The sequence below is a fragment of the Pholcus phalangioides genome, unplaced genomic scaffold (assembly GCF_987345545.1).
Source record: "Pholcus phalangioides strain wild (caught in Gottingen) unplaced genomic scaffold, Ppha-v1.0 ptg000022l_1, whole genome shotgun sequence".
Lineage (NCBI taxonomy): Eukaryota > Metazoa > Arthropoda > Arachnida > Araneae > Pholcidae > Pholcus > Pholcus phalangioides.
Genome location: NW_028301615.1, coordinates 11,749,884 through 11,762,799, shown reverse-complemented (window position 1 = coordinate 11,762,799; position 12,916 = coordinate 11,749,884). Strand labels below are relative to the sequence as shown.

The following is a 12,916-nucleotide window of genomic DNA, read 5'->3' as shown; positions in this document are numbered from 1 at the left end:
TTATACAGGTAAGCTACTGTATTTGAATTGGCTCTTCGGAGATACTAGTATGATTGATTGCATGTTTCGAGTGTTAAGTTTGTACCGTGATTTCTACGAAAAAGCCATGGATTATACGTTACAAAAAGCATCTAAGTTTCTTATTGAAGAGTATTTTAACCACACTACAATAAAAATTCGTTTCTAAATATAATGGGATAACGCACACATAATATGAATAGGAGAATATTATACTTTTTCTAAAAAAGTATGGCCAACATTCCTTTCCTTAAAATTTAGTTCGTGGTGATACAGATTGCTACGAGACATTTGCATATGCTGACTACAGGGTAATTCCCTTTCTCAATGTGGAAAAAGAATTATATGTGTGGGTTATATATTGCAAGAACTTACAGTGATTAACTTTTCTTATATGACTTTATTATTGATATTCTTCAGTCCAAGAATCCTACCTTATTGTTTTTTTCTTGATTCGAAGGGATTTTCTATATATCCCTTCTGTGCGCGCGCGCGCGCGCACGCACGCACGCACACACACACACACACACACACACACACACACACACACACACACACACACTTCACGTCCTTATGTCACCGCCATTAAAGGACAATTCTCTTTTTATACAAGGACAGATTTTAAAATTAACGATCAGGGAGTAAATCATCGTTTATGTCCTAGTTGGGCACGTGGACAGCGTATTGCCACCGCAGTAAATTACAAACCGGTCGTTCGAGGAGTCAACAATATTGTCATTTTCTGTCCCGGCCCGAATGTTATATACGCTATAAAATGTAACGAACGGGCAGTGGACATATGAGATCGTTATCGCGCAATTTTTCCCAATTAAAAAGACTCGCGGAGGAGGTATAATATATATATATACATTTCTGCACTATCGCATTAAAATGAAAGACGGCCGATGTCCAGGTCGTTGCACGACCGAAAATGCTCACGCGAGCAACGTCTTCACTCCCAGTAAGAATTTATCGATACTTCAAATCCCACAGCGGGGTTCGGGTATGTGTATTCTTATATAATTTATAAAGAAGGAACACTGTGCATTACTGTACAAGATCCATACAGATAAACAATAAAAGTCAGGAATAAAATTAGTTTCTGTTTCACGATCGTACGTTGAAAATGTACGTTCTGGTTCAATACAGGCTCATGCAGTATATTATACTATCATTAATACAGAATTATATATCAAAAAAATTGTCATTAATGTAATAAGAATTATCAAAAAAATTAATTAACTCTTTAACAATCGGCAGAAAGAAATCACTTAACCACCCGTATAGCGCCATATATTTTTTTCTATGAAATAGACCGTCTTCCTAATTTTAGTAGGTGGAGAAAAAAAGTAAGGGGGATAGGAAAATGCTTTTCACTGAGAAAACAATCAGCTTTACAAATTATCTGGGCTTGTCATTGATGGAAAAAAATGTTTTTATGAAAGCGAGATATTCCGTCAATGCCGGTGAGAAGGTTAGAGAAACGCCAAAAAATTTGCAAAACAATGAATGATTAAACATAGTATGAGCACTTAATAAATACAGTGCACGCCACTTAATGTGATCGCATCGGGACTCCGGGTTTCTGATAACAATAAGCGATTGACAACTATATCTGAAAAAAATCTCGGTTGTAAGAGCGATGACCATAAGTACCGTTTGGTGAGACGAGACGTGTGGAAATGAGACAACTCCGTTTTTTTCCCCACATGAGAGGTGAACAAATGACAAAGCTACCAAGGGTTATCAAGGTTTCGAGATGTAGTGGATGGAAAACTCGAATGAATGAGCCAGACCCACGGGGCTAAAATCTCAGCCACATTCACACAGGAAACGTAAATAATAAATTCGCCGACATCGTTTCACACTAAAGACCACAACAATAGCGTCCGAGAAAGAGGGAGAAATAGAACCTCAGATATACCGTATGTAAATAAAATAAAATGAAAAAAAGAAGAAGGATGCACTAAAAAAAGATCACGAAGAACGAGGAGTCGGACACGTCAATGAATGCTACGAGTTGCGATAGCAAGAAAAAACGTAAAGAAAAATATTCCTCCCGCAATAAAATAAGATGGAATAATATATTCCAGAAAAAAAGAAAAAAAAAATGTTTGTCTTTTTCCGATATGACCTCGTGTCATACAAACAAAAGGGTTTCAGAGAGAGAACTTGCAAGATGGTCCGGCTTCTGTGGTTAATAATGGCAAAGACAACAAACGAATATATATATATATATATATATATATATATATATATATATATATATATATATATATATATATATATATATATATATATATATATATATATAAAAAGCAGACACAGACAGTCAGACACGCATTCAGGGTTGAATTAAGGAGGATCGAAGAGAGGAAATCCTTTCAAGTATTGAAAATGATTCACGAAAACACCTTTGGAAGAAGTTTCACAGTCGTTTTCAGAGGAGGACTCTGAATATTATAACAAGTTTTATACTCTGAGTCGGTGTTGAGTTACAACAACCTGACAATGTTCAGGAAATCATTACATTTCATCCTGCCACGTGAAAGAAACCCTCTCTACGAATTTCCCGATAATATATTCTTTGTTAATTTTTAGTGGAGAAAAGAAAAGAAGTTGAGTACACTTTTCAGAGAGTTTTATACGCCTTCCACCTTCCGATTCTCGCACGAAATTCACTTCCAGAAGGTCCTCCAGCCTTCATTTATTATGCTTGCCTTAATCTCCATTAGATTTTGGTGTTAGCGTTCTGGTGGTGTGGATTGTATCAACATTAATAAAATCCTAAGAAATAGAAGGGGTTTCGTAGGTTATGGCTTTTATAAGAATTTTTTTAGTCACTCTTGTATAAACAATTTTTGTTTTTGGGAAAATTATTTTTTGTAAATTATGAAAAGAAACTATTCCGACCGCAGAAGGAAAAAAAAGCTGTAGATAAAATGCGCAATGGTCTATAATCTTAGTTAGAAATTCAGATACTTTCTAACGTAAGTATAGTCTAATAAGGAACGAAATCGCGTAATTTTATATCCGGCCAATGATTTCTTCCACAGAATCACGTCCAGCGTGGAGCATTATAATCCAAAACCCTATTAATCCAACCTTTTGGCTTTCCTAAGTTGCTTCGAAAGAAAGAAAAAAGCTGTTTTAAAAACAGTAGTAATTCACACGATAGCTGATTTATCGTTATGAGAAAAAAAAATGGTCAAGCTCTCTCTTACCTCCTACCTTTGGTGACAAAAAGCACTTCAAAAATGTGCCCGAAACTACATCATAAGACATTATCGCGTTAGTTTGAAATTGTTTGTTGGGCCGCACACACACACGAGCAGGGCCGGACTTAGGCAGGGGCGAAGGGTGCGGCCACACCGGGCCGCTAAATTTTAGGAGTCATAAAAACAAAAAACGGAATAAAAATACTTTGATTACATTTTGAATTTAACGTTCTGAATGTTTGACGTAATGTTATCAAAGCAAATAGCTTAAAATTGTGCTCATACCTATAAAATCTAGACATCGAACCCTCTGGCCTCAGGTTTTCACCCTCCCCTCAAAGCCACGAGAAGGATGCCAGGGGATACAGTGCCTCGGGCGTTGAACCAGTGGAGGCGCTAAATTCATCTTTAAAAATTGTTCTAAATTGCACGAGGCATAATGCATGTTCGCTCGGCTGAATGAGTATCTAGTTGCACCCTGGGCAGATAGTCGGATCTCTAGCCTCAACTTTGAAGTGTCTGTCACTGGGGAAATTGGAAACCCCGTTTCAAGGGGGGGGGGGCCCTCAAAGCGGTTTTTGCACCGGACCGCAAAATACTTAGGTCCGTCCCGCGCACGAGGCTTCGGTTGGGAACTTCTGCTTTAAAGCAATTTGAAAACAAAACAATAAAAAGGCCTGGGAAGACAGTACAGGACAGCATAAAAAGATGAATTATGGGATTTACAAGGAAAAAGGCAGAAAATGAATTATTTGGATAAGTTTAGAAGAATAAGAACCAAATAAGATAACATCATCAAATAAGATAACATCGTCAAATAAGATAACATCGTCAAATAAGATAACATCGTGATAGTACAGCTTATTGTGTAAAAAGAAGCGGTATGCATCTCACTGGTAGATAAATAACTAAGAGAAATGTGTAATTCAAATCATGAAAATAACTCACATACCATCAGCAAAAGAGCTTTGAATTCCGATGGTCAAATTGCGGTGGTTGTTGTTGTGGCCGCTACTATTGCTGCTATTGCTAGTGTTGTTGGAATTGAGGCGCAGGTCTATACAGGAAGATGGAGAGCTGGCTGGTGAAGGAAACGCCAGCCCTAGCCTCGGACTATGCGAAGGGGAACTAGGGATGCTGGAGCCGCTATTGTTGCTGCTGCTGTAAGTGGATTTTTTATTCACTGATAAGTCCACTGGTTCCATTTGGATCGGAGGACATTCAGCCTGAGTGAAAAAAAGGAAAAAAATATATTCAATGCAGTGAAATATCTACGCTAATTTGAATTAATTAAGTCAAATAAGAATCATAACAAAAATTAAACTTGATCCCGATTATGTTGCAGGCCACTCAAATAATTCAGTAAGAGGTCATTCAAGTATTATGCCAGCATCGGGAGGATTCCGATTTGCTAACTTTTGATGATAAGAGAGGGAGGTTTGGATGAAATGCTTACGTCATCAACCACCCTTCATAAAAATATGAAATATTCTTAATGGCATCTTACTCGGTGTGCCAGAACGAGAAAAAACTTACGCTAGTTTGTGGGCACCTGAACTAACATTCTTCCTATTGAAAAATATGTTTCGCGGATCCAAATCACATCTGGAAATGTGTCCGGGCCGCTTAAGTACTCTCGAAGTGTGCCACGCATCATTCAAGTGTTACGTAATTATGACACGGATCACACTTAAGCAATCTAGGAATGTACCGTGGGTAACTCGAGTGATGTAGAACCGCAATGGGGCCGCTTAAGTGCTCTAAAACTCTGCCACATGCCACTCAAGGAATCTCTAAATGTGCCACGGATCGCTTAAGTGTTCTGGAACTGTGTCGCGGGTCCCTTAAGTAATCTGTGAATGTGCCACGGGTCTACTTGAGTGATCTGGAAATATGCCACGGATGGCTTAAATGATCTAGAACTGTGCCATGGGTGACCTAATTGATCTGTAAATGTGACACTTAGTTTATTTTTACAAAATTATGTTTGAGGTGGCGTGCCACGTCAGATAACCCCCGGGGCCATATTTGGTCCGCGGGCGAAGGGTATACCATATATGGCTTAGAGGGTGGGTCGCAATGAATTTCTTAAAAATGAATTTTGACTTCTTAGCCTTCAAATAGCATTGAAATTGACAGAAATCGATTATATTAACATATCAAGGTATTTTGTTCCAAAAAATTTTAATTCGTTTAAAAAATATTTTTTGCATTAGAAAAATAAATTTTTGGTCGTCTGGGGCACGAGCCTTCCTACCCCCCCCCCTTCCGTGTACGTCTCTGATCCCACCAATATGTGTTAGGAGGTAGGGGGGCGGAGGTGACGAAATTTTGCTGACAAGGGGGGGGGGGGAGGTTCAAAAATGACTAAACATTTTCTGACGTAATACTTGAATGGTCCCTAACACACACACACACACACTTTTTATTTTTGTAAATATTGTATATATTTTTATTAATGTCCCATATGTTATATAATCACTATTAATTTGTGTTCACATATTATACTCAATATATATATGTATACACGTATTTTATACGCTCTATTTGTCGGAGGAAAAAATATATATATGTATTTCAGTCCGTACAATACATGTAATACGACTTCTTGTCATGGAGCATGTAGAAATAAAGATTTTGCAAAAAAAAAAAAAAAAACCACACACACACACACGAACGATGTTGTTTTACGTAGTGAAAATTAAAGGGTTAAGCATGTATGATGTACAACTTATTCAAACATGCTCACGATCTCGTACCTACTTTTGTAAACATAAACTGAGTGATTTTTCATACTTGTATTCTTTTGCCTTTTTTTTATGTAATGATGATTAAGATAGTAGTTATCCAACATTGTGGCGCTCTTCTATTCTAACTTCCACTCTGGATTCCAAGTAGTCTGTTATTAAAATTGCATCATCATCCAGAGAGCATCACCCTCCGTGTTAAAAAAAATGTTGTCTTTAGTTTTAAAATGTTCAGCCATGCAATCTATACAGGGTGATTCAGGAAAGATGGGAAAACTCTTTAAGAGGTGATAGTGAGACAACACAGGAACATAGAAAAAACACAGAACACAGAAAAAATAGTACACACAGAAAAAAAAAATGCAACTGCAAATAATATTTCTTTAATTTTTTCATTATTTTTGTTTGTTTGTTTGTTTTTGTGTGTACTACCACCTCTTAAAGTTTTTCCCATGTTTTCTGACTCAGTCTGTATGTAATGTAAAAAAAATTTCGAAATCATAAATTTTCTTATTCGATTGCGGAACTTGAACGTTTGTCTAAATCACTAAGTGTCCCACGAAATCACTGCAAATCACTCAAGTAACCAGCGACAGATTAGTAAATATTTTGAGTGGCCGTCGACAGTTTTTGAAATCACTCAATGGCCCCGCACACTACTTCAAAAGGTTTAGCACCGTTGATGTTCAGCAGGGGTGCACAATATCCAGCCCGCCAAGGGGTTCATCCGGCCCCCTCTCCGAAAAAGGTGTTCTGGTAAAAAAGTTATCAGTAGTGAAAGTCTGAGTATATTTCTCTCATAAAAATACGGGAAATCTCTGGATCCATACGGGCCATCACCGAAAAAATCATTCACCATAATTATCACCAATGAAATTGTCAAAAATATGCAAAGTTGTTAAATATACCTAAAAAAATTTTCGAAGTTGGTAAAAAGTTGCGAATTATAGCCCAAAAAATTGCCAAGGGAAAGTAAAGTTTTGAATTACAGCCAAAAAAATTGTCAAGGGAAAGTAATGTTGTTAATTAGCCACAGAAATTGTCAAATGCGCCAACTATCGTTGAAATTGCTGAAAAACCACCAATGGCAGGAAATAAAGGTCTGCTGCAACTCAAAATTGATTGAAATGCAATTCACAAAATTAATTAAGTATGATAATTCGAGCTATAATTATCATAATACAATTTTATCTCAATCCGTGATTTCAGTAAAAAAAAGGAATTGAAGTAAGATTCGTTAAAAACCGGGAAAATGGGACATATAGGAAAGTCAGGACGATCAAAATTACAGGAATGTCCCGCAAATTACGGGTCATATGGTCGTTGTATATATTTCGGTTTCTGGTCCACGAGTGGCAACAATATCTGGCCCGCGGACTGAATAAATTGTATATCCCTGATGATCTCTATTTTCTGTCGAAAATTTTATTTTCCGTGTAAAAAAAAATACTATTTGATAGAAATGCTTTTTATTTTAATTATTGGTAGTTTGAGCAATGATCACAATACCATGGTACCAGGAAGGTCCCCCCCTCCTGCGTGTTGATTCCTTCATGTCGATAAATGAAAAAATATTCGACACCGAATTAATCGTATTTTTTTTTTTTAACGCCGTCAATCGATGACTTTTCAAACAAATCATCACTCGTAATGACGCAAGTCCTGATGCATTTCTTACAAGCGGCGAAGAAGTGAGTGGCCAACAACGTGTTTGAATTGACGAGCATTTCGTACGAATCCGCTTAAGAAATAACATCGAAATTGAATAGAATAGAACTCGGTTCCATAACTGTTCAACAGGCTCTCAATGAATGCGTACGGTGGGAACTGTTTAACAACCAATTAGGCGATCATCCGTAATTGCTACGAGATTTTTCACGTGCAAAAAAATGGCCAGACGAGGGGCTAAAAGAAAAGGAGGAAAGAAAATATATATATATATAAAAAGAAAAGGAATCTTGTTTGCACAGAACTTTTTGAAGAAGACTTCATCTCAATCTTTTGAATAGAACGTCAAAGGGGCGGATGAATCGTGTGGATTTAGATTAGTTTATTGACAGAATAATTAGGGAGAACATGAAAGCGGTCTTTGTGCGAACTTGTAAAGGCGGAACCTATTGGGGACCTTTTCTTTAAAGAATGAATCGAAAGAGAAAAGAAATGGCCGAATGGAAATGAAAATAAAAATAATAGTAATAATAATAATAATAATAGAAATAAAAATAAAAAACCATTGTAGCACACGAGATAGGCATGAAAATGAGAACAAAATGAACATAAAAAAAATTTTTAGATGGTGATGCGCCGCTGAATGCGCCCTAACGCAGTAGTTATCCAATTTTCGCCGATTTTATTTATTTATTACTATTATTATTAGGTTCGCGGCTGCTTTGAACCCGACCTGACAAAAGTTATTCAAATTATCGCACCTCGCCTTGGTACACGCAGGCCGCCCATATCAGACGCGGGGCCTAGTGCGAAAACAATTTCGGGGCTCCTTATCCCCGATTTTATATATTTTGTAGGGAGAAGAGGAATCGGCATCTAAAGACTCATGCATTGACACAGAATATACGGAAATGCTGAAAATTCAGAATAATTAAAGAGAAAAAATCCAGAATTGACGATAGAAAAAATCCCAGAATTGATGAAAATTCCATAATCAAATCAATTGATGGTCAGACAAAACTTGCCTGCTATATAAAATTATTTTTTTTTGATATATGAATTTTTTTCCCCACTTCTATTACCGTAAGTGCGTATTCCCCCCCTGCCCAACCGCGGAGGCCGGTGCGGCGCCACCGCACCTGTCGCACACCTCTAAGGGCGGCTGTGATTACACGACGACGTAAACAAGTCCTTTTCACCCACAATGCCCGACAATTTTCTTGTTTGCACCTCTTCGGATTTCAAAAGCTCGAACGTAACGAAAATAGAAGTGCGAACATTCGGAATCGCCAAATCATAGGAACATTTGTTAATGGGCATGGAAGATTGATATCATACATCACCACTACATTTATAACAACCGATTTCAGACTTTCAAAAAAAGTAAAAGTAGCTCAGAGACATTTTTATAGCTCATAATTGAGGCAATATTAAAAAAGCATTGCCTCACCCTTTTCTTTCAATGTGTGTGAGGTCGGTTCAGAAGATTCATTACATAAAATGACCATAAAAAGAGTAAAACATCGCAGCATTCATCATGATGATTCCGCAATGTTTTTTAACAAGAAACATTATGGTGTTTCCTCGCTATCGGGTTTGTTAATTTTCTCAGTGTTGTGGTAATGTGAATTGCATATGAATCATTTCGAGAGCACTGCGACGTCCCGCCCGAACAAAGAACTCAACTCTAAGAACAAAGTCTCAACTTGTCAAGATGTTCTGTTGCTAGTGTGAATTTTATGGCTCAGTAGTTTCTAAACTATGAGGCGCCGAAGTTTTTCGGGGAAGACGCGAGAACTTCCGACTTTATATGGCTATTTAGTAATACATATATATACATATACATAGCCTATATATATATATATATATATATATATATATATTTTTTTTTTTTTTTTGAGTGGGTGTCTTGAAGGCCCGTTTAAACGCGTCGAGTAATTTAGTGGTTGACTAAATTTTAAGTCGTCAGCTAATGTATGTAAAATGTATGAGTGCCGTTGAGGACTGTTTACACACAGTTTGGTTGTTTAGACGAAAGAGTAAATAAATTAAAATATATATATCCAATGACCCGGATTCTATTTTTTTAAATTAAGTAGGGGCCATGCGTATTATCCAATGAACATTGACTAACTACTTGATCACCCCTGCGTTGGAGTAGTTTTTTTCAGCACTTGGTGACTTGAATTTCAGTTAAATAGTAAAATACTTGACGCGTGTAAACAACTTCAACTCGTAACACCTCTGGACATCTTTTGATACGGTGACCGAGCAGCATCTCATCGACTTCAGATACCCTACCCTCTTTTTGTTCAGCACTATAGCGTAGTAATACGCTTCAACAACTACGAGTCACGAGAACCATCATCACAAGCATTCCCAACCCAGTTACTCAAGAGAACATAAATATGTTCGATGTTTGTTTTCGATTTATTACTCGCAAGATATGAATGTATATCACAATTATACGCCCCATTCAAGAATTAGCATTATGCCGATTAGAGTTCGAACAGATATTGCTCAGATGGGTGCTCTTCTACTACTGATGAGTATAGACGGCGCTCTCCAGGGCTCGAATTCGGCACGAGGAGCAAGCGCAAAAACCATAATTATGGGAACAATGCATATAAGGTCGAAGATGTTTGATTTGTCAGTAAATATGTGCTACACCTATAATTTTGGAGGCCACTTGTCTATGCGACTCTGGTGATCTCGACTCAAAAAATTTGGACACCCCCTAGTCTATGCTTATCGTTGGAAAAAGAGCATCTACTACCGCAACAAGATATCTTGTTAGCCTGTATGTATGCATGCATGACATTCCTCGTTAACATTGAAACAAAGGTCAAAGGATTCAGCGTAATTTTGATACTAGATTGCAAATTCAATAGGGGTGTTTAATCGTGTATTATCTATATTAATATTCTTGAATACAAAATTTGACTAAAAAATTGAGCTTCCATATTGTTCACGAGCAACACGGACATGGACGAACCGATAATAACTCGGGCTTATCGTCAAGCGATTCCCTGCTGTTGTATAATTCAATATCTATTATAGATAGATATAGACATCTCTTGGAGGTATTGGTTACCCCATGGGAGTGAGTTGAAGCGGAAGAATAGCCGTTAACATAGCAACATATTGCAAGGGCCACAGAAAAACACTTATTCAATTATGGTTGCCATTACACAGAGACTGCCATGATCTCAGAGAAAAAAAGTGTAACATATTTACGATTGAGAGAGACTGCTATGCTGGGGGCACAGAACATGTATGTAGGGACCGCAGTAGATAAGTAACAAAATAGCCCACGAGCGACAGATATGGAATAGAGCATGGAGAGAAGGCGCGTTCTGATTTTAGAAGCTCGGGAAAGACACCACACCAAAAAGCGGAAACCCTTACCCTATCATGTGTTTCACTCACTCACCGCGTTTGAAATCGGTACAAATTCACTTGTTCGTTCACCTGCGCAATTCATAGGTTAATTGCGGCTTGGCAGAGTTTCGAACGCGCCCGGTTACACTTGCTGCTGCTGCACTCGCTCGGCAGTTAGTTACGTGCGAGCTGTGGTAAAAAGCAGTCGTGATTACAGCACATTCTTTATTTTACTGGAGAAGGAGAATATTACTATTATTTTTCTTTGGGATGTTTTCCTCGCAAACACCCCCTCACGAGCATTTCTTGTGCCATCATAGAAATGAGGGAGGGGCCCGACGGACGAGATGATGCTGAGAACCCCCGTGGAGAAGTAAACCGTAATAAACGAGCATCTGCCCAATCGTGATTAGCCTTGACATCTTTGAAGGCGAAAGTCTTTCGTGGCACCAGCGTTCATATTGCGTGGTTTATTGAGCTTTTGTATTTTAGACTCGGTGGGAGTTCGCTGGGTGTGAGGAATATGAAAGTAAGTTTCCTCAAACACTTCATCACTCGAACGTACGCTCCACGATATAAAGAACGATACAAATACTATATATGTATATTAAACAAAAAAAAAAAAATACTACGATATCAAGAACGCGATTCGCAAGACGTGAAACCATAAATCGCTCAAGTTCAGTGCAGCAAAGGGACGAGTTATTAGAGGAAAAACAACTATATTTTTATATTACATTTATATTTTATTGATCCGACAAGAGAAGAAAATGAAGGCTCTAATTTCATAATCGGTTCGACTCATTGAAATAACGGTCTATAATTTTTACGAGTCCGTCAGTTTTGACAAGGCCGGTTATTAATCCAGAATTTAAGATACTGAGACAAAAACCCGGTGCACAATCTGGCGTATATAATGTAACGCTTTACGGAACGGCAATTCTTGATTCATTCTTTACATGAAATAATCATATATTTTTTGGGAGTCATGGTTATCACATGATCAGGGTTCATCGTGTAGACTACAATAGACCTTCAACCTGCTTTGGAAGGAAAATTCGACATGCCAAAGGTGGAAAAGCGAACCACCGTACCCTCTCAATCAGTTCTGTACACCAGTGGTTCTCAACCTGGGACCATATGGCTCGCTTTTGGGAGTACACACGGTGAGAATCAGATGAAAGGGGGAGCCGCAAGTGGTGAAGGTTCTAATTCTTCACAGCTCTCTGTGAAGAATTAGAGCTTTCAAATGAAATATGGTCGGTGAAAATGTTACTATTAACATAGTTCCAATAGAACTGTCCACAAAACCCACGGGACCTTGTGGGCATGGCCCGAGGTTCATACGGGGAGAGGGGGGGGGTGGGTGGCTACTACTACTAAACCACACATGCACCTCGTCCATATTCCTCTGCGGAACTTCTAACGAATTGGTACATGTTAAAATGGGGATATACAGGTAGTAAATCTAACGTGAAGTTTGTTTCTGTGTAATGTTTGTTAAGTGTAGTGCTGTCATCTGCCATAAATTTTTCTAACTGTGAGTGAAGTGTAATGATTGAAGATTTTATCGCGTTGTAGGCAAACCTGTAGTTCTTGGCGCAAGTGGAGTTCTATTGGAATTGCGACAGTTCTATTGGAACTATGTTAATAGTAACATTTTCACCGACCATATTTCATTTGAAAGCTCTAATTCCTCACAGCTCTCTGTGAAGAATTAGAACCTTCACCACTTGCGGTTCTGTGGCGAGACTTTTTAACGGGGAACTTTTTTAACGGAAGACTTTTTGGGGGGTTACATGATGAGATCTGAGATCGAATGTAACTATGTAAGCTGTTACTTCCAGCTAAGTATGTGCCCCCTCCAGAACGTCACTTTGCCCG

General features: G+C 38.1%; 1 protein-coding gene across 1 annotated transcript in view; it reads right to left on the bottom strand.

Annotated features, from left to right (window-relative positions):
* The window catches only part of LOC149069468 (uncharacterized), a 138,462-nt gene that overhangs the window by 89,246 nt on the left and 36,300 nt on the right, over window positions 1-12,916 (bottom strand). Inside the window, exon 3 of the mRNA XM_089249940.1 lies at window positions 4,189-4,462. Coding sequence (XP_089106066.1) covers window positions 4,189-4,462 — 274 coding nt within the window. The remainder of the gene's footprint in view (window positions 1-4,188; window positions 4,463-12,916) is intronic.